This window comes from Paramacrobiotus metropolitanus, unplaced genomic scaffold (genome assembly GCF_019649055.1).
Source record: "Paramacrobiotus metropolitanus isolate TYO unplaced genomic scaffold, Prichtersi_v1.0 Parri_scaffold0000039, whole genome shotgun sequence".
Lineage (NCBI taxonomy): Eukaryota > Metazoa > Tardigrada > Eutardigrada > Parachela > Macrobiotidae > Paramacrobiotus > Paramacrobiotus metropolitanus.
Genome location: NW_026570259.1, coordinates 506,321 through 528,569, shown reverse-complemented (window position 1 = coordinate 528,569; position 22,249 = coordinate 506,321). Strand labels below are relative to the sequence as shown.

Genomic DNA, 22,249 nt, shown 5'->3' with positions numbered 1-22,249 from the left:
TTCGTGACTTCGTGGCGGAGGATGTAAAAATTTGTAAATAATCACAACGGTTAGGTTTTTGATTAACAAGAAAGTGCGTTTTAATTTTACCGTATAATTATGTGACACCACTTTCTACGTCTTATAAGACGCCGGCTATTCCAGATCCGGGCCATACACTAAAAATTCTTCGCAAGATACATTAAAAATGGCTGTGCGTATTTTAATTTTTTCCACACATCTTGTTCATATATTTGGGAATGCAAATAGTTTGTTATCTTTGCAGCGAAAACCACATATAATATCGCGGAGTGTGTACAGTATAGTACAGTATGCGGATGCAACGCCTGTATTCTACGCACTGCATAACTTCCCCGTTCCCAGTAATAACATCCTCCGTGCTTTGTTATCATTCGGCACACTTTTGCCAGCCAAACAGTAACACTTATTTTGCAAACACTTCAAAGCGCACCGGCATCGGAGGCGGTCAATTTGATACGATACATCAAGCAGCTACAGCGCACAATGTATGTAATTTGCGCATATTGAACCAAATCTGCTTGATGTTGCGTGGTAAGATATGTTTCCGGATACCAGTACTTGTACAGTAAACCAGTTACTTGAAGTCATTTCCAACTTACCAGTAGTTAACCGTGACGAGGAGCGGTAAGTTATAACGGTACATGCGTATAATTGCCGCTAGTGTACGGCTTTTAATGCGCTGTTTATGGTGATTGTTTGCAATCGATCAAGCGTGATCAGTTGTGAATTATGGTGGCGGCATCCGAAGGCGATGTGTAGATGCTGTAGATGCTGTAATATTAACCACTGACCATCCTGGTTAAATCTTTTGTATGAAGCTTGCAAACCGCATACTATGCCATCTACATTTTGAATATTGTTGACCTGCAGAAGAATTGTAATTTGTAGTAATAACTATACTTACGCGCGAAAATTTTTGACTGATATCACTTCCAGCAGGTAATAAAACTATTGTTCGCACTTTATTTGGCGCTCTTGACTGCCCTTAAACAAAATTTGATGGTATTATTTCGACGATGCTTCATGTCTGTAATAAATTTTGTGTGTTCAGAAAAAATGAAAGGTTCGCTACTCTGGCTGGCGCGCGTCGAGGTCCGATAAAGCAAGTTCTGGGACTTCTCGATAGTGCCTTTCGTTAAAATAATACCACACACCATTGCGTTTTCCAATAAAAACTTTAAAGTTGCTAAATTTAAAAGAATTTCGATCACAAAATTAACAAAAGAAAATTAATATAACAGAAAGCTGTACTGCATTTGATTAAAAACACGCCACACTCCGGAAATTTGCATATTAATTCCACTTGCAGTTCATGTAAATCTGAAATGCTTTGCCGCTATTCAAATCTTCTTGTGCTGCTATAAACACTGAAGGATATGTTACGAACACACAATTTTATAAGTACTGCAACACATAATCAAGTTGTATTATCGTAGAGAACATAGCCGTTAAATGGCGCCCAGATTTCTATGATGTACACGCGATATTGTTACTGCGAAGTAAACAAAATAACGGTGTCCGAAATGTAGAACGTCTTGTCGATGATGTAATCCCAGGGTTGCATGGCGTTAAGCGGTTCGGCATCGTCCGTTACACACAGCAATGGCGGCAGCAGTTTTGCATGGTACATCTTCTCTTCCAAATCAACCAATGGCATTGCCGGAAGCGCGATCTCTGGTGGCGCTGTCTGTTGCTTTCTGGCTTGATAATACTGTACATTCAGATCCAGGTTTTGGTTCGAAAGGTTGATTTCGGCGAGCTCCCTTTCTAACTCCATCAGTTTTAGGGTCAGTTTAACCGTCCGAATCTTCTCGGCACTTAATTCCTGAGACAGCTTGCTGAATTCTTCCATTAATTCGGACGATAATGTTCGATCAGTGTTCACCGACGTCATCAGCCGAAACGGTTTAACGTAAACATTTTCGTCATCGCCTACGCAGGCGATCTCTACATGGTCATCTTTTATCCAATAATCTCGAATTACTCCGTGGAGACACGGTGGGATATCCAAGATGTTATCGAGCGCTTTGTCGTAATTGGCAGCTGAATCGCCATACGCTAGTTCTTCTTTTAAAGTGTTCTTATCGTAGATTGCCAATTTCGACATGGGAAGGAATGTAATGAGATCTTTGGATACGGTCTCATACGCGAAATTGACACACAAGGCAGAATAAATTCTCCACTTTTCCACTAATTCCATTATAGAACTTTCGCGCGAACTGGTGCGGAGTTCTACGTCGTCTTCGTGTTGAGGCGGAGGTAGTACGATGCCGTCAAGGACTGCAGAAATCCGCTCCAGATCGTGGACAGTCGCTTCCGTCCTGCCGCGCAAAACATCAATGCTCTCGATTGCTTCTTTTGCGTTAGCTGATTAGGAAACAATAACAGCATTAATTCCGAGCCGCAGCGTACCATCTCCACAAACAGAAGGGATAATCGTTCCAACACACAGGCCGTAGCGGCATTCAGGGCACTCTGGGAAAACAGACTCCAAGCGGTGGCAGCATGCGTAAAACGCTTGATTATATTATGTGATTTCGGAGCCGATGTTAGCGAGAAATCGTTCTTCATCAGAGTCAACATATTATGGGTGCGATCCAACAACAAGCACACCTTCTCAGTGAACGCCGATCCACTGACGGTATCAGCTCTTAATAGATCAATAGACTGGTTCATCTCCAACAGCCAATTACGCAACGAAGCACTGCCATGCATTCGATCAACAAAATGCAGCTTGATGTCACTATACATCTGCCACAAGCGAAACAACTCTGCATATGGCTTGCTTTGAGAAAAAACAGAAAGGTCACGCCGATAATCTACTGTGCTGGCATTGTCCAACTGCTTTGCCAGTAGATCAGTGAATAACTGTAACGATTCTTCGAACTCTGTCCCGGTTAATGCAGCGTCTGGTTCCAGTAGCGGTGACGCTGGATTAGAGTAATACAACGGGGATTCAGTGGGACTGGCAACAAAAGCACCAAAATCCCTATCAATGGGTGACGTCTTTCTGTAGTTCGGATCGAGGTGCGTGAAAAGGACGTCCTGCCTTACGGACTTCCGTAACTGGCTATGCGGACTATTAGACGCTATGGAATCATCCCGTTTCTGGTACCTAATGTACAGCACCAAGGTTCTTTGAACAACTGACTCGAAGAGGAATTCCAATCGCTGTACGTAAATCAAGTGATTGGCTTCTGTTTCCTGTGAAAAGTAGCCGGCAATTTCATTTAGGATCTGCTGCCAGGCAGAGAAGCTTTCCATAATTCCTGTGTGTCTAAAATTTCGAAACAACGTATGATGGAGTTTCTTGTCGATATCAGTCCGAAGGATCTGCACGAGGTGCACCGTACCAGTCTCTTGTTCTAGGAGTCTGGCTTCAAGAGCTTTCAGTGTTCCGAGAAATTCTTTCTCTACTGTTTGGATCTGGGCCAGTTCGTTGTCATCCAGGACTTGTAAGTCCTTATATCGCCGCTTTGCTGCGATGTACCACATTTGGTGCAGGACATGCATTTCCGTTAGCTTGACCAGGCGCTGATCTTTGATACCTTTGCCACAAACATTATATGCTAAATCCTGCCAATCTTCCCGAGCCAGCACCAATTCTTGCATGTTCTGCTCAGATCGGGCGCGGTAAGCAGCATGGAGTGTGATCAGGCTTTTCAGATGATAGCTTTCGCTGTGCAAAGCAGTTAAAGTGGTATTTAGCCCTTTGATATCCTTTTCCACATTGAGATGCATACTCTCGCTCTGCTGGTGGCTCTCTTCCAGTGGAAGCGACCTTTGTCGCCACCACATCTGATAGTCTAATAACACCGTGGCCAGTTCTTTATCCAGATTTCTTTGTGCTTCCAGCTCATTTGCAATGCGTTCCAGGGGTGGAGAAACTTGGCCGACCAGTGAGTTGTATTTTTTCCGAATAGAGTCTAAAAGGTCACCGCGAGCTTCACACTCACCAGCTGCCTGCCGAGTCACATCGTAAAACACCGAATTCGATATGACTTTTTCAGTCTGCACTTCGTGGATCAAACGATCCACATCCTCGGGATCAGCAACCTTCCCAACACGTTGCTCGAATACCCATTGGTTCTGGATACGTCGCAGATCATTCCGCAGGTTCTCCAGATGACTGCGCGAATTAGACGGGAGCTGGGAACTGGCATCTCCAAGAACGGACAAGTCAGGTAAATCTGCGCTTTCGACATGATCAGCGGCTATGACACTGGATAACCGATTAATGCGCTTCTCCTTAGCAGACTGACACAGGGCGACGTTAGAGAAGGCATCGTGACGGTAGGACACATCCTCTGGTCCAGCACCGCACTGACAGATAGGTTCAGGATCTTTCACATAATATTTTTGGAGTTCGGCTTCGTTAAGTAAACTCGCTCGTCCCTGACCACTTTTCTACTAAATATGGTACCATGGATTTCTTTAACAATAATGCTGTAGAGCAAATATATAAAATTTACATCGCTTTCTCGTTCATAAACGGCCTTTGGCGCCACTGTGTCGAATGGAACTTGAGCGAGTGATGGTGTATATCCATCCGCATCAGAACGAACCGTTTTCCGGTCGTCAGCCTTGGGTTGTGAGTCGAATAGAACGGACTCTATATTTTGCATGCTTGTACGCCTCATACTCTTGCGCTTTCGGTATAGGTTAGACGTGTCACTGGTTCGTTGAGACATCCCGACACGGGGCGCGAGATCGATTTAACCTTGGTAATAGTTACATCTTACGACAGCACTTAATCGAAATGAAAAGCTTTCGCACCAAAGTGTGGAGACTGCGAGTGTCGAGTCTGGAGGTCCAGATGCAAAACAATATTCTTTTGCAGCAGCGTGACATAAATGCAGGAGCAGTCAGCAATTCTTTGTCAAATTGGGAGATCTAATAAGGAAGCATCAACTAGTCAGAAGCATAACACATAAGCCTGTTTCTAATCACAGCTATAATTTCAAATGAACTTGGTTCACAACAAGTCACACGCAGTAGCGTTTTAAAGAAGATATTTCCGCATGGGAATTAAAGTTATCCAGTTCAAGCGTACAGGTAGAAAATGGACCACATGTTATGATTAAACGTTTAACTGCACTGTGCCTGCACCACGGTACAACCATTATCCTTTTCTATGCCTGCACTGTTTTATAAATTACTGGTACATACATACATACTGCAGTACATACATATCTATGCTTTCACTGTTCGGTTTTCTTGTTTGAATTTCTTGTTCCTCTAACCTGCGCGGTTCCCTCCTGGTAGTTTGCCATGATTTCCTACCATGTCTGCGGGAATTTTGCTGCCCGATTTCAGCGTTTTCTTTTATTGTTTAGTCAAGAGCACCGCGTTTGATTATTATCCACTCATCATGTCTACTGCAGTCGTACGCAGGTTATGGATGTTCCCTAATAACATTGCAAGGCAACTTATTCCATTTCCTAAGTGCGAATAAAATAATTGCCCTAAATTAATGCGATACTGCGCATGATAAAATATCAGTATTCATTGTGGATAATAAGATGAGCAGACTGAATGAGCCATTCATCCAAAAACGGATCAATCTGAAACCAGCATTCAATACGCCCAGCCGAAATTTGCGATGCGCTTTTAATGGTCAGGGTTGAATAACACGAGCATGTTCCGTTTTCGGATAAATTCCCATTAACTTTGTAACCACTGTCCAGTGTTTCAGCGTCAATTTCAAGGACGCTAAGTGGATGTGTGTTGGGGGCATAGAGGATGCCCTTCTCATGGTACCAGATGAACCGATTGCTATAATCTTTGTGTGTTCCTTTAAACAGTTCGAACTGTGTGTAACAGCGAAACTCGGCTGCTTGACCTTTGAGTACGGTGACATTTTGCATTGCAGGAACAAAAACATCCTTCGGCTGATAAAGAGGGCTCATCAGAATTCGTGTAGTGATAGACGAAACGTTGTTAGGGGTCCTTTCCGTGCAAGTGTATTTACCGGCGAAGAACTGAGTAGCTTCTGCTATATGTAATGTTGACACCAACCGGATCGGTTGCGACGCGGACTTCAGTGTCTCGGTGTTGATTTTCCAGTAATAGGGTCCGAGGTCGACAGCACGTTTGCAACGACAGCCATAGCAGTCTGTTAAACCGCAGACAGGAGAAACTACTTCATTAAGGTTTCCCAAGACAGAATGATCCCATCTCGGATATTTTTCGGTACTATTTTTCTCACTCGGATAATGCGATATACATGATAACGTAACCGCGGAGCCGAATTCTGGGCGCATAATTGCAGTCTTTGCCGTCTGAATAGGTTGCTCGAACGAAGGTAAAAGTCCCAGATTGATTATTCCATTCTTGCTGTTCTCTTGGGCGTGCACAAGCTTGCCGGACACTGCAAGAAACGCAAACCTTCATTGCCAAGTTACATTCAACGTGGCTAACGTTGTGATGCATTAGAAAATCATGACAGTCATAATAAATCCAATACCACACAATGCACAACTACTCCACTTATTTAGGAAGATCATTTATTTAATCTAAAGTGCAAAAGCTAAAACATCGTTTGCTTGATAATTATCATAACAATATTTATAATCATTGTGATACTTTGGATGATTGTCTGATGCCTCACCTGTCTTGTAATGTATCCATGCTTGTTTGTTTATTGTACAAGCAAAACTGCAACAAATAAAAGTTTGCCCTATAAAGAAGCCGGTGGTCATGATTACTAACATTACACGATGCTACCTGAAACCTGTGTTATGCACCTGCTTGTTTCCCAGCACCGCAAAACATTTTAACCGCAAAACGTTTTTAACCGCGTTATTATGCATCGTTCCTAATGCAACCGTATTTTTTATTTTCTTGGAATTTTGAATGTCCTTCAGATACCCAGCGACGCAGTAATTAATAATGTATTCGGCTGGGCATGAAATTGTTTCACTCTTGGACGTCGTCACTAATCCGATCGTGAAGCTGCTGGAAGTGATGCAGCAACCGTTGGAAAAGTGTTCACGGGAGTAGATTTGACCGCTTGATGCAAAACTATTGACCGCCGCAGCGCAGCGAAGGTCCTCCCTCTTATTCAGGCAAAATGAAAAGCGTCTGTCTGTACAGACTGTATAACCATAATAACCATAATATTATGGTTAGATTTTCTGGTTCTCTTGGGCTTTGTTGATTGCTTAAATGTCTTAGAATCACTTACAGAGAACTCTTTGAGCTTTCTTAGTATTTTTCTAAAGTTTTTGTTGTTTTCCTAAAATTGCTTAGGTTTCTTGGTGCTTATCGTAAGTTTTCTTAGATTGCTTATATTATACGTTTTCTTGTGTTTTATTTCATCAGAATGTCGTCAGCGAAATGTCGGTGTTCGGCAGATAGGCTTTCAGCCATCAACAAATCCTGCTTGTTGCTTTGATAAACTGTCGGGTAAACATTTTGTCGGTCAGCAAAAAGTCGTCGGCTACTTGTCAGTCGGCAGTGTAGCGGTCAGTAAATTTTTGGTGTGCCCTAATGACAGCTGCGTATCCGACCGACAAGGGTTACCCTTCTCAGGAATAACCGGAAAGGCAGCCTTGTGAGGGATATTACCGCCTCATACTGGAACCTATCCGAACACTCTGGAAACGACGAAGCCAATACCAGACAACTATATCAAAACCAACGGAATTATTTTTCTTACTACCCTGATTATTAAATCTCTTCGATTCATACAATTTACCGCCTGTCATTAGATTTCCAAAGCGTACTTCCCGTAATTTGTATTTACTTAATGCTTTTATGCTTACATATATTATCCGAAAAATTTCCAGTGCAGTTAATTCACACAAAACATTAAACATGACTGCTCGAACAGTCCATAAATTCAAAGCTGAAGTTTCCCATACAAACGTGCCGAGCGCGAACGCGCGAAGCTTACTTACCGTGATTTTTATTAGCTCAAGCCAGTCAAGACAGTTATTAGTGTACGTAGTTAAAAGAAACCGCATTCCAAGTTAGGAGTTACTTTCCTTCTATGTTTTCACGGGAACAACGACGACCCGCGGAACGGATAAACAGCAGTGCGCGGCAATATTATAGTGCAGTAGGCTAAGTTATGAAAGCACTCCCAGATTGTTACTCCATTAAGATATTTACAGATCTCGTTCGGCTGTCCCACAATAAACAGCGAACTCATCGGGAACTTTCGTCGTACATGTTAAAGCGCCCCGCGCTATGAGGTCTAAAGGGCCCCGCTCTATGAGGTATAGAGGAATTCAGATACCTCTGCTGATCTCTACTAGTGCGTGTGACTCACACGGTGTGAGTAAGGACTGTATATACACATACAGTAAACAATCCATCTGATAGGTTGCAAAATGCAATTCTCCCAACTTCCAGCACGGCATCGTAAGTCAAGTAATTTCAGAAAATTAATATATTTAGCTAAATATTTTTAAGTGTCTTGCAACAGGAAATTAATTGTTGGTATTAATTCGACGCTTCCAAGCCCAATTGGGCCTGGAAGCGTCGAATTAATACCAACAATTAATTTAATAATTAATACCAACAAACAACGTCGAATTAACACCAACAACACTACGGTGCGATGGGAAAGCCACTAATGCAATTAGTGGCTTTCCCATCGCACCGTAGTGTTAATACCGCTTCCGGTACAGATACAATTGCGAAACAATTGTTATAGCAGTCGGTTGCACATAAATGGCATGTGCAGCATTGAAAAGAAACCTATCAAATGGCATTAAAATACTCGTAAATCAACAAAGCACGGTTCGGTGCAGGAATGCAATGAAAGATAGCATCCCCTTAATAAGAGATGTAAAGGGACAATTCGTTTAGCTGCTACTATCGAATTTCTGGAGAACGTTGCCGAACGCTATTATTAACATTTTTTGAAAGCTGTTTAGCACGAAGAACCTGTTTGATCAGGTTCACTTTTTAAAATGTGAAAGCCTAAAATACTGAGATTTATGGATCTAGGTAATTTAAAGTTTTCAGGTAACAATAAATTTCTTTTGGTTATGGTCGGTCGATTCACCCGTAGTCGTTGTTCGTTTCTCTCTTCGTACTGGGAACATTAGAGAAATGGCTTACACTTATAAAGACTTCAAAAGGACTTTATTGAAGGGTCAGCTGGTTTAGAATTCTTCACTGGAGAATTTTTATGGCGTTTTTTTGCTTGCCCGCTTCTTTCTCTAAACAGATACGTGTAATACAGTAGATTACAACTTCGGCAACTCCGGCCACCAGGCAGTTTTAATGACCACCAAGCAGTGCTCGTTTTTCGCTATTATATTGTACTGTAGTGCCGGTATTAATTTGATCTCAATGACATGAAAATGTACATGAAGAATCGTGGTGGCAAAATTCTCCTTTGCGCAACGCAATTTAAAAGCCGAACTAAAGTGTTCCTAAGATTATATTGTAGGTATCACTACAGAGAACATTAAGAACCGTATTTTTTGTTCGGGAGTTGAAAATGAAGCTGCTTTCTAATTAGCAAACACCGAAAAATCCGGTAATTCTGATTGAACACAAATTTACACAATGCGGTATTCAATCCAAAAAAAGTCCCTGTACTGCCAGTTGCTAATGCTGTTTGTTTGTTTGCTGGGTGTGAACTGTTCAAGGAGATTATTTCGGCCCTTTGTTTGCGTGCACCTCTTGGTTGTTGCAACAGCAACATATCGCTTCAATAAAATTTAGATATTGATGCGTCTAGATAAAATTGCATTCGCGATAACGATTCGCATCTATCGGTATTATAGATGTGTTCACAACTTCACATACGTACAATGTACACACGAAGAATATACCGTCAGTTATCGATGTACCGACTTGCCGTTACAGCCAATCGACGTAACAGCCAATCGATAGCCGTGCTCGTGGTTGGCGCGCTGTCAACCACCAAGAGACGACAGCACCAGTTGCAAAATCTGTACGTAAATATTTAACGAACATTTTTAAGCTCGAATTAACTGAAAGTTTTGGTGCGTTACGTTGACTGCAGAAATAAAGTATAGTTTTAATGCGTTTAATCATCGCTGTCGATTTTTGGTATCTGGCCATGTCACACAAACACGCGCATGACTATCGATTTATGGTAACGGTAACTCGGTCTTACAGTACTTACTTCTATAAATAAAGGTATAGCTTCCTAGTATGCAAGTAAGATAACAGTTACAGTGAAAACTGTTTACTAAATACACCTTCGGTTAAAGCAAAACCGTATGTATTATCCAGGTGTATGTATTACACAGGGTTATAATTATTACAGTCTATGGGACGCGCCGGTTAAACTTTCCGCGTATGTAATTTCCAGGTGCATGTATTTACCGGTGTATGTAAAAGACAGGTTTAACTGTATAAGACTTATAACACGTAAGTACAATATTTCCTTATGTATATGATATGTACGTGCTGTATTAAAGTGGATTATTAAGTAAGTACGCAGACTGCCTTTGGTACGGACTACGGATGAGGGTGGCGGCTCTTATTATATCGCTCGACGGTAATCGGTATAGCCAATACACAACATTTAGCTAGTACTTACACATATTATGGCAATCTCTGCAGAGATTTGGCATTTATCTCCATCCTTGATTCCAGATTTGACTTTTTGATTAAAACTATGGACAAAATCACAATTATTTTTTTAGTTTTCATATTAGTAAGATGTGGAATATCAACTGATAGCGTTGAGAATGAAGCGGCCATTAAAAACATTTCAAACTGTTCATATGGTGCCGAAAACAACGACTGGCGTAATAAGGTCAACAGTAACAGTGCTAGTAACTGTTCTGATCGTTATTATACGCCGTTCATGATTGTCTCCTGCATCTTTGTACCCATACTGTTAATCATTATAATATGCCAGTACCTGTGGAACAGAAAGCGTAAGTAAAAGTAAAGCATTTTTATCAGCATACAGTATTAAAAAAAATTGTTATAGCATATTAACATGTTTTCCAACTCTTCATCAGTTTTCCTCAAAAGGTAATTCTTGAATATCGTTAATTTATTATTTTTCATTGTTGTGGAGTTGCATTCTTGGATTTGTCTCTTCATCTGATCTATTATATAATAAATCTGTATTATTTATATTCAGGCGTCGCTGCTTTGGAAGAACGAGCGGCACCAAAAAGACAATCGCCTGCTCTCCAGAAATACTTCTCCACATGCCCAAGAAGCGAAGACGAGACAACGCTGTAGCGTAGGACCGGAAACCATGTCAGCTGATTTTATTATACGCATATACCTTAGAACCCGATATTAACGCCCCCCGAAATTAACGCCCCTTGCGGTTTTAAACGCCCCCTCCCAAAGCTCTCGAAATAATAGAAGCCCCCCGAAATTATTGCCCCGGGGCGCCTAATAAGTTGCTGCGCCGTGTTTTTTAGAGCGTTGTTGTTACAGTCTGAATGGTACATCTTGTTAAATTAGGTAAATTCCATTTAAACACGCCATTGTGAAACTGTAATCTTTCCGAAAAGCTTACTCTGTGTAATCTGATTTACAGCAAGTGTAATAATTTTGGTGTGTGATTATGCCTGGTTTTTTCTGATGTTTTACCAATCGCAAAACTTTATGTAAGAAATAATAAGAATAATAACAATGATGAAGTGGTTTAACCATGAGTGTGTCCATATACGTATTAACAAGAAAAGTTAAACGACAACACAAAATGCTACTGTATGGAAAAATACCAAATACCAAAATAACTAATAACACAAGGAAAAGGCACGGCAAATTACGCCGTCAATTGGGGTATCACGGAACCAGCGTCTTCAGCAGGATGCAGGTGTCGTGATTACTCGTCACCTCGTGATTAATCGTCGTCACGTACAGCTTGCTTTTTTTGTATTTGCAAGGAAATCTACGTAATTAAAACTGCCAATATGCCCGCGAAAATTGCCTGGTAAACACAAAAAAAGCAAGCTGTACGTGACGGGTAATTGTGATCCTGTTATTAGCTGTGATAATTACTTCCATAGAAATTTCCACGTTTCTACGGATGTCAAATCACGTCTTACGTTTATACATATTCCTTTCGGAGCCACTTTCGGAGCACAAATTGGCTACAGGACACAGACTCTACTCTAGAAAACTAATGCTATTAGCCGCAAGCGCTCAGCCAATCAGTTGTGCATTCTGTAGATGAGTACAACTCTCGCACGCAAATTGCACGTACAAGTCAACTTATTATTATAGTGCAATTGGCTTACCATTAGCAGACGTCCTAATATCGCACTGTTTAGGACTTATATATTTGTACTTACATGCATGACCATAGCGCGTCGCACTGGTCGTCGCACCTACATACCAGCCTCTGAAAAAAAATGGACCAGTGATGAACCTAATGCTGATAATCGTTCGCGTACTCCTTATCATAATCAAAACTCCATACTCATACTGACTTTCATAGACATACTCCGGTCGTACCAGTGTTTATATTTCCATAGATGGACGGCGGCTGTACATACTCACATCCCATGTAACTCGTGGTGTCCGCTTGTTGGTCACCGCCACCAAATGCACAACGAAGCTTAACGGAACCCAGGATAAGAGAACGCATAAAAACACAGAAAATCAATGTCGCCCAAGTTGCTCAACGTAACCCAAAGAAACTTAGCGGAAAGTTACGTTTGTAACTTGCAGGATTCGGCACATCTCAATGAACTTCATATAGCTTATTGTGTTTTCACGGAACTCAATACTCGCATATTTAATTTTGCGAAAAAAATTGAAAATGAAATTAAGAAAACTAATAAGAACACTTAAATCTAGAAATTAAAAATTCTAAGCGTTAAATTGAGACACACCAGTAATGAAATTGTGCGCAATGGTAAGAAATTCTGCGGATACGCAATGATAAGAAATTCTGAAAATTTTTCCCAATTAGGACAAGAAACCGGTGGCGCGAGAATACACTTGCTTGTTACGTTAAAGTGTGTAGGATGAGTTTCATTCAGCTGCACCGAGTTAGGGTACCGAAAATGTGCGAGCAATGCATAAATGACAATTCGTTACGTGTAAGTTATAGTGGACGCCTCAGATGTAGTTACACAGATAGGTAGCTGTGTGCTTACATAGCGCTATCGGCTATCGGTGTAACCACATTTATGACGTCCACTGTCCAGAGCTGCCAGGCAGCTCTGGACTACGGTTTTTATGTTACGGTGAGTTTCGTTGGATGTATGTGCTCTGGCAGCCTCCAGATTTTTCTACCTAAACATTTTGTGCCACATGTAGAGATGAAAACAGGGAGAAAAAGTAGTACGATTAGACATTTGCTAAGATATGGTCCTGCTACGCTTCGGTCTTGCAGTACCCGCAAAAAGCGAGTGCACTTTCCTGATTAGAAGTCTTTTAAAGCATTTCTAAAGCTGGCACCGCAATATCTCTATAGTGTAGCATTTCTACGTTTTACATAATTTACACGAATTTTTCCACATTTCTGTTTTCTCAATCATAACTTCATACCTAGCTCAAATACAACTGGTCGCGCGCTAGCGCGACCAGTTGTATTTGAGACCAGTTGTATTAACGTAAGTACAATTAATAAAATTAACGTCGTAATTATCGTAAGTACAATTATTAAATGTATCTGTACATGTGTACATCTTGCAGGCACACGTGCATATATGTCTGACCGAATAATACCCGGCTTGCCATAAGCCTAATGTCGGCTTGCCATAAGCCTGATGCCGGCTTGCCATAATGCAACACTCGACCGCCCTGGGCGGTGACTTCCTACCGTTGCAGCGGGCGGATGCTGCTTTCACTCAATTACTTGCCAGCCAGAATGGCGTCACTAATTTTGTCGAAGCATGGTCAACTATGAGGATACACATTTTGATCAACCCCCACGTGACGGTCAGTCCGAGAGACCGTGTCGTCGACACTCCGTGATCACGGGAATTGCGTCAACACCGTCTCCTTAGGAAACTTTTTTTCCGTCTTTTGGAAAATGGTTGACTATGGGGCCGGCCGCAGTAAAATGCACTTACATAATATAATATTTCGGCGCCTCCATCGATACTTCGAGATTTCTGAACAATGGTCACTTTTTCACATACATTTTAAACATTTGGTCATTGGCAGACAATTGACAGAGATTACGGCTAAATGTTTAATCTAAAATTGTAAAAATCCATGGGCTTATCTGATAATGTATGATATATATCCGTTGTTGTGTAGAATCTGCACCCAGCGTGCCTGTGGACGAACCACGACGAGGCCCAGCTCTTCGGAGATTACTATCAAACAATCCCAGAGAAGTGGAAACAGCATTTCACCGATGATAGCCTGTACCAGGTAGTTTTAATAACCCTCGATTCCACATGTTTTCTGTTCTCCGATTTGATTAACATTGCGAAACTAGCCAGTTGATTTGCATTTATTTACCCAGTATTTAGCTATTTATTTGTTTGAACCGGGCGCAATTTTTTATTTATTCATGTTCTGAATGCCGTGAACTTCTCGCGGTACAATAAATTTATAATGAGGGGATGTATCGGGAAATTGCCTAAGATAGTATGTTTCCTGCTGTAGGCATCGAAGCACCCGGGCCGGACGCCTCGCTTGGTCACCGAATTCGGATCGAAAGATGATCGATCGATACGACAGGAAGCAGGCGCGATACAAGCGATGGAGAATTTATTGATGAGCGAATACAAAAAACAATCTAGCAGTCACAAAAGAAACATTAAGTTATAAATTTAACAGGCAGCGGAAACCGGCGGCCGAATTACACAGAACATTTCATCTAAATTAGCCGAGGCTGGTGCCGTTCCCAGGATGGATGCCGCGTTTCCACGTTGGATCTCGATGCTGAACCTCTGGCGCAGATATTCCGTTGCACGTATAAAAAAAACAATGGAGTATCTGCGTCAGCGTATCCGCATTAAAGTCTAACGCGGAAACGCGTCCTCTGTCATGCATGGGAACAGCACCAGCACCGGCTAATTTACATACAATGTTCTTAGTGATTAGGCCGCCTATTTCCGTTGCTGGTTGAGACAGTGTAGTTAGTGAAAGCTGCGTATTTTATCGATAACTTGTTGCTGTTTTGTACAAGTTGCAGATAGAAGCACTTAATAATTATGAATGTTCTTGAATTAAGTAAGATACAATTAATCAGATCTTCAGAATGACTAAATTTATGTAATCGAAGTCGACCAACAGGTTCCAACAGAACCGTAATTAAAACAAGAAAGCCGCGGAATATGTATCTGAAGTAGATATAATGGAAACCTTGAATAAATCACATGATGGCTCTTATTAATAAAACTGCACTGTGAACGGTAGCTTATCATTTTGGAACTATTATTAAAACAAAAGAAAACAAAAGAAAAAATCAGAAAACATAAAAAAAGGAAACACAAGAAAACATAAGAATACAAGAAGACATGGGAAATAAGAAAACATCAGCATAACATAAAATAAAATAGAAAACATAAGAAAACATCGATTAAGATTGAACGGACATTCTCTAAACGGCAACAATCAATACTAATGTAAAGTATCAAGTAATAAATAAGACAAAGAGAAGGTCTCGGGAAATTGCACCTAATCACACTAATTAGACCATCACAGGATGTCGTAGTGTGAATGACGAAACTTACGTCTTGAACAGGATGACAAACGATTATTTGTCACGTACTTCCCGCTTTTTTGGTGTTTACAAGGTAATCTCCGTAATTAAATTTGCCGATGGCCTTGCGCAAATTATCTGGTAAACATCAAAAAAGAAGGCTGTGCGTGACGGATAATTGTGTATCCTGTCAGTGTTGAATAATTACTTCCAGGGAAATTTTTCAATTTTCTATGGATCACGTCACGTCTCAGGATCGTGGAACCCAGTGAATACTGCATACAACGTAGAGCAAAAAGTCATAATAAATATCCGATTTTACCATTAATATGCGGTTAATTACTGCTATTGTATATACATGTACAGGATACTATCCAGTGTGTACCCGACCGCTTGCCACAACAGGCACAACTTATACGTAGCGGAAGATACAGTCGTTCCGCAGATAGGGAAACAAGAATGCGCAGTAATGGTATACCGAACAGGAAGACTCAATAGCGCCGCATATCTGCGGATAGATAAATTTTTCTCAACTTTTCATATGTAGCCCACAAACCTTTTGAACCGGAAGCTTCTGGCTTAATTACTAACCTGGGAAAGAAGGCGCGCTGGTAAGATATGCGGCGACGTACGAGCGGCTGATTGTGAGTACAGTACTTGCACCAGCGAATCTGCAGCGGTAGTGAGATCTTCGAGGTCGACCTGCAAATAATCCTTTCTTTAAAAAATTTTGTACTTAAATTCACTTTACTAGAAATTTTAAAATTTACTTAACTAAAAGCTGTAAATCTAAGGACAGTACCTCCGTGCTCTTGACATTTTTCTTTACAAGTTCATGAAGCAATTCGTTCTGCGATTCCAGGTCCCGGAAGTTGGCAGTACCGATAATTATACTGACCGATTTGTCATCATTGTAAATCACAGGCTGATTGTTGTCATTCGGTCGTTGATTTTTCTTGCGCGGTGGTTTCTGCGGCTGCAGTGGGCTGAACAGTGAGATCCGTCCTGCAGGCGAGCGGTCACGTGTCATGGTGCGGATCAAGCTCGGCATCCAGCGTGTTTCTCCCCAAATACTCTCCAGCCGTTCTTGTAGTAACTGCACTTTATGAAGCAGTGCACCTGTTTCCTCTTCTTCATTGGTTTCCAGTTCCTGATGGCAATACGTCCGGTGTTAATCGATTTCATATCAGAATGATGTCCCTGATTTCGTCACTTACCTGGCGCAGTAATTGCTGTAGATGAACAACCAAACCTTCGAGAATAACAGAAGACTGCGCATACGTTGACCAGGCCAGCGTTCGATAGCGAAAATGAAACCCTAACAGGAATGTACTGATAATTAAATTATAAACCTTTGGTATGACTGCAGTATGGTATACCGGCTTCAAATATTTGAACAGGGACAAGACTACAGTTTTTCCGTAATTCTTCATCCAGTGACTGATGAGACGACAAGCCTCGTTTCTCCCCATAAACAACTAGTATCGAGGTTTCCGGTCCGAGTTCGATCACTTCCGGAAAGAGAAACAACTCCTCTACACTGCGTAATGATAAGCTGGACTTCAGTGCCTGCCAACTGTCTTGAAGTAGGCTCTCCAAGTAACGCACACGTTTCGGCGCACCGGTTACCTTCCGGGTTATGAAATACCACTCATCACTAAAATTGATCCTCGGGAATTTATAGTATAACATCAAAACCTATCTATAGAGAGCGAAAAATGTTTGCGTATAATACCTAGAAATGTAAGCGTTGGAACGTATCTTTGCTGAAGGAAGGATATTTGGCCACTGTTTCGCGGTGACTACTGCAATACTGTCTAAGTTAAGGCTCAATTCGGCGTATGCCATATGCAGTCCAGGAGGAAGGGCTTTGTGCATATCATGATACCAGGAATATATTTCCTGTAAGCACGAAATGAACATCATAAAGAATACGTACATTCACAGACATCGGCAATTGAATTACAGCAGCTTTACCGCAGTGCTTGCCGTGGAAATAGCTGACATGATCGGATGGGAGTGGCCAATGGCCATTATGTCGGCCTCCTTCAGTGATTTCCATTGAAACCCCGACAATTTGCCAACATCCGATTTGTTGACCTTTTGTATTAACAACAAAATGCAGGAGGTAAACTGCTTATCCCTTAACGGTCGGTAATAGGCTATTCCTAGATTCGGCATCGTCAGCAGGTTCTAAAAATGTACACAGAGTTACTTCCCTAAAAATTCTACACAACCAGGAAACAAGATATGTTGCCTTCCAGTAAGAGGAGAATACCTGTAGATTAGAAACAGCTCGGACAATGCGGTACCGTAAATCAGACGATGAATCCTTGGAGGAGTGCAGAAGCTCCTTTATTTCGGCGACAGCATCCCAGCAAGTTGTTAACTACGAAACGTATGGAATACTAAAGCGATTTCTAGCGAATTATTGTAATCTGGCTGCTACCTTTTGAAACCACAAGTAATCCTTTGAGCTAATGGAGCCAATAAATGGAGAATGCACGACCACCGACGGTAGTGTGTACTCATTGGTCAAAAGTATCGAATCGTCCGCAATCACCATACACTAAAAATAAATCTGAGATGACATTTTTTTCTTGTTATTCCGAAATTCCCACCCAGTTTACCGACAGAAACATCCCGCCTTCGTCTTCCGCATTAGCCGGCCGAATATGAGGTCGAATGAGATCGCGAATACTATCTTTTAAGCTAGCCCTGCGCTGCACGGCTCGGTGTAAATGTTGACGTTTCTCCGGTGTCCGAGTGTGTCGGCGCTCCGGATCGTTCAGCATATACTTTGTAATCGTTCTGATATTCTGCAAAATCTTCTCCAAGTTGTGAACAGTGGTAGTGTCCAGTCGTGTCCTTTGTCCATCTACATCCCTCCAGGCTGAATCAACAAGCGCAGCATGAAACCGCTGTACAAGAGATTTGTTTTAATGTTAAAACGAAGCGTACATGTTATGACCACAGAAGATGGCGTTGCGTTTAGTGGAATTCCAAAACCTGATAAATTAGCAACGGATAGCCGGATGTGATACTCGATGCCGCAGTCCAGCTCCGATATTATCAGACGTTCAGGATTCATTAAGTTAGAAAAAATTTGGTAATCCACAATCCCTTTGAACGACTTGTCGCGGGACCACTCCACTGCAAATAAAATTTAACATGCTTAGACCAACCCTTAAATCTGGATATAACTCCAGGGGGAATCGATCGTGGCTCATATGTGGAGACTGCTCGGTGGAGACTGCTCGGAAACCGAGCAGTCTCCACAAGGTTCAACAATAACCGGTAAATTTGAGTAATATTTATTTTCACTGGTTATTAATTACTTAGCAGAGATAGTGTAAACTATAATTATATATCCGTCAGTTTTCAACCGAACTTTTTCACATAGGTTAGTGTATCTGGACAATACAGAAGTTGATACCGATGCTTATCAATTAATTAGACCAACCCTTAAATCTGGATATAATTCCAGGGGGAATCGATCGTGGCTCATATGAAACAGCAACCGAGCAGTCTCCACAAGGTTCAACAATAACCCGGTCCAGATAATTCCTTGGGGGTCCTGTTTAAATAAAAATAAAACCAATGTCCAAAATCCAAATGAAATGCGCTTAAATTCATTAAGGTATGCTGCAATGAGTTTAATTTTGCACTTACTAGTTCGCTCTACATTTTGCATCATCTTCTGCAACACGGCCATGGTTGGCCCGACGGCCACATCGGCGACCAGCTGTCTGGTGTCGGCACTATGCTCACGAATTCGAGAGGGCACTTGAATGGCCTCAAGACGGCGAAGTGCTTTGCGCAGAACTTCTTGTCGACGCTGTTTGGACTCACACAGCCACTCCGTCTCCTTACCGCCGTTCTTGAATAAATCCGCGGCGATTTCCGCATGTCCGAGCATAACCGCTTCGTCCACTAAATTCCATCCCCATTCATTAGGGGCGTTAATGTCGTATCCATTTTCCATCAGTTTTTTCATGATGTCAACAAATATTTCTGTCTAAAATTAGCCGACATGTGTTGCTCCATTTTGGCGCCCAAATGTATTATACTTCACCGGAAGTTGACTTATCGGCGTTTTGATTTACGTAGCACGCCAACTACGCCCAACATACCTCGTTTTTACGCGCGGCTGTCCATAACAACTGTTCAGCCAGCTGACGCTTTTTTACGCCGTTTCCACGTTCAAAAATGTTCGTCACAAAACCGTAAAAATTTTGGAGGAGACGCGTATTCAGAGATGGTGATCTCCAGCGTGATGTCCTGTCTCTGTTCATGTCCCGGTTAGCCACCAGCGATCGTCCGGTCCTGTACTGCTTTGGTGGTACTTGAATCACTGTTACACTTTCTTGTCTTCCATTGGCTTGAGGCAAACGGCGAAAATTTAGGCGTTGATCCGAGCTAAAAGTTGTAAAAATTAGATTGCATCCTCAGGCTGTTTTATTTATAGTTGCAAAGTTATGTGTGTATTATTATGTATATTGCAAAAACTGGCCTTAATGTTGTAACAGGCATCTGTCAGTTCTGGGTCATTCAAATGGCAATACAGTATTATCTGTAATTCTGATTCTGTATGCATAGGTAGCATGCAGTTTATTATGCTTTCTACACGTTTCCCTATTTACTAATGTTTGCAAAATCAAAATAAATATTTGAAACAAATTATTCGTAAATTAGCAATAATATGTCATGATTCAAAATAATTATCGAAGGCATAAATTTAAATTAAATATCGTTGGTTAAGCTGGAGCAACCGACACGCGACTTACTGGTAGCGGTCAACAGACCGCGATCGATCCACATTCTCTTGCATTATCCTGATGAAATTGGCTGTTTGGTCGGCTTATTCCGATGGAGTGCTCAAATAATAGTCGATTGCTGACTTTTTAGCGTAATGGAATAACATATTCCCGGCAAAGCAATAAAATTTTGCAGTTAAATTTCCATTGAACATATTTGCAACGAAAACAAGCAACTCCGTTCTATGATCATCAAAATGATGAAGTATCATACAACATGAGAAGCCAAAAGCTAAAACGTTAATGGGCGAAAATTCCCTCCGCACAGAACAAATGATTTGGTACAGTTATGTGAAAACAATTCAATGTGTGGTCATTAATATCCGCGTTATCCGGAGGGTAACGTTGGAAGAAAAACGCGAAAGACAGTGTTGCACGTCGGCGTGCAACTCAAGATCATCGGCGCGTCGGCTGATACGGCGGTATACACTACGGCAGATCAGAGTCAGTTTGAGCGCAAATAATCACGGCTTACCTGTTCGACAAGTCCACGTCACTGACCAAATAAATTTACACTCATTCACACCATTGGCAATCGAACTCTGTACTTGACTTAATACAGCGCACAAACGATCTCTAATGCTTTTATGACCACACAAAACGGCGCAAATATTTCCGTTTATCGGCAAATTAAATTGGCTATTTTTGCTTAGGTGTTCAAAACGAGCGGGAAAATCTCTGTTATCAAACATGTCTATCATGTTGATCAATTTACACGAAATCTGTTTAAATATTAGCGTATAAGACCTGATAATCCGCAAAGCCGATTAAAGAAAGAATACTTTGTTGTTTGTGAGAATCACTTGACAAAGTCGGTTATGTAAGTCTATTAACGTCAAATTTCCATCGTTAAAAGCTAATATTTAGGTTGACTTCGTGGCGGAGGAAGTAAAAATTTGTAAATAATCACAACGGTTAGGTTTTTGATTAACAAGAAAGTGCGTTTTAATTTTACCGTGTAATTATGTGACACCACTTTCTACGTCTTATAAGACGCCGGCTATTCCAGATCCGGGCCATACACTAAAAATTCTTCGCAAGATACATTAAAAATGGCTGTGCGTATTTTAATTTTTTCCACACATCTTGTTCATATATTTGGGAATGCAAATAGTTTGTTATCTTTGCAGCGAAAACCACATATAATATCGCGGAGTGTGTACAGTACAGTACAGTATGCGGATGCAACGCCTGTATTCTACGCACTGCATAACTTCCCCGTTCCCAGTAATAACATCCTCCGTGCTTTGTTATCATTCGGCACACTTTTGCCAGCCAAACAGTAACACGTATTTTGCAAACACTTCAAAGCGCACCGGCATCGGAGGCGGTCATTTTGATACGATACATCAAGCAGCTACAGCGCACAATGTATGTAATTTGCGCATATTGAACCAAATCTGCTTGATGTTGCGTGGTAAGATATGTTTCCGGATACCAGTACTTGTACAGTAAACCAGTTACTTGAAGTCATTTCCAACTTACCAGTAGTTGACCGTGACGAGGAGCGGTAAGTTATAACGGTACATGCGTATAATTGCCGCTGGTGTACGGCTTTTAATGCGCTGTTTATGGTGATTGTTTGCAATCGATCAAGCGTGATCAGTTGTGAATTATAGCGGCGGCATCCGAAGGCGATGATACATCATACATATGTGTACATGGTGCAAAATTAACCACTGACCATCGTGGTTAAATCTTTTGTATGGAGACTGCGAACCGCATACTATGCCATCTACGCTTTGAATATTATTAACCTTCAAAAGAATTGTAATTCGTAGTAATAACTGTACTTACGCGCGAAAATTTTTGATTGATGTCACTTCCAGCAAGTAAT

At 41.4% G+C, this 22,249-nt stretch overlaps 2 protein-coding genes across 6 annotated transcripts; both read right to left on the bottom strand.

The window, feature by feature from the left end:
- Positions 1–1,332: 1,332 nt before the first annotated feature.
- On the bottom strand, positions 1,333–4,646 carry LOC129590304 (uncharacterized). The gene is made up of 4 exons (XM_055485458.1): positions 4,494–4,646; positions 3,076–4,428; positions 2,472–2,772; positions 1,333–2,388 (listed from the first exon to the last, which is right to left on the bottom strand). The coding sequence occupies exons 1-4, from the start codon at positions 4,644–4,646 to the stop codon at positions 1,511–1,513; spliced, it is 2,685 nt and encodes an 894-aa protein (XP_055341433.1). The 3' UTR covers positions 1,333–1,510.
- LOC129590096 (ankyrin repeat and fibronectin type-III domain-containing protein 1-like) lies at positions 4,329–22,025 on the bottom strand. 5 transcript variants are annotated; one of them, XM_055485096.1, is made up of 20 exons: positions 21,898–22,025; positions 20,383–20,841; positions 19,729–20,014; positions 19,268–19,613; positions 19,059–19,172; positions 18,557–18,748; positions 18,226–18,488; positions 18,045–18,164; positions 17,874–17,984; positions 17,573–17,788; positions 17,331–17,497; positions 16,975–17,252; positions 16,813–16,913; positions 16,398–16,745; positions 16,187–16,297; positions 6,632–6,678; positions 5,211–6,391; positions 4,798–4,914; positions 4,494–4,741; positions 4,329–4,431 (listed from the first exon to the last, which is right to left on the bottom strand). In XM_055485096.1, exons 2-17 carry the CDS (start codon positions 20,424–20,426, stop codon positions 6,226–6,228), a joined length of 2,910 nt encoding a protein of 969 aa, XP_055341071.1. In that variant the 5' UTR covers positions 20,427–20,841; positions 21,898–22,025; the 3' UTR covers positions 4,329–4,431; positions 4,494–4,741; positions 4,798–4,914; positions 5,211–6,225. The 5 variants fall into 5 exon arrangements, with proteins under 5 accessions (XP_055341071.1, XP_055341070.1, XP_055341072.1 ...); XM_055485095.1 differs by having other exon boundaries at positions 4,494–4,914; XM_055485097.1 differs by having other exon boundaries at positions 4,494–4,914; positions 5,265–6,391.
- Positions 22,026–22,249: the final 224 nt, after the last annotated feature.

What these genes read in the sequence shown, in the direction of transcription:
- LOC129590304 (XM_055485458.1), bottom strand. Translation starts at nt 4,646, where the DNA reads ATGCAAAATATAGAGTCCGTTCTATTCGACTCACAACCCAAGGCTGAC. An exon ending in ATAGCCAGTTACGGAAGTCC is followed by an intron (nt 2,773 to 3,075) that starts GTAAGGCAGGAC and finishes CGCTTGTGGCAG; the next exon opens with ATGTATAGTGACATCAAGCT. An exon ending in CCTGAATGCCGCTACGGCCT is followed by an intron (nt 2,389 to 2,471) that starts GTGTGTTGGAAC and finishes TTTCCTAATCAG; the next exon opens with CTAACGCAAAAGAAGCAATC.
- LOC129590096 (XM_055485095.1), bottom strand. Translation starts at nt 20,426, where the DNA reads ATGCAAGAGAATGTGGATCGATCGCGGTCTGTTGACCGCTACCA. An exon ending in GCAAAATGTAGAGCGAACTA is followed by an intron (nt 19,173 to 19,267) that starts GTAAGTGCAAAA and finishes TTATTTAAACAG; the next exon opens with GACCCCCAAGGAATTATCTG. An exon ending in AATTATATCCAGATTTAAGG is followed by an intron (nt 18,749 to 19,058) that starts GTTGGTCTAATT and finishes TTTTATTTGCAG; the next exon opens with TGGAGTGGTCCCGCGACAAG.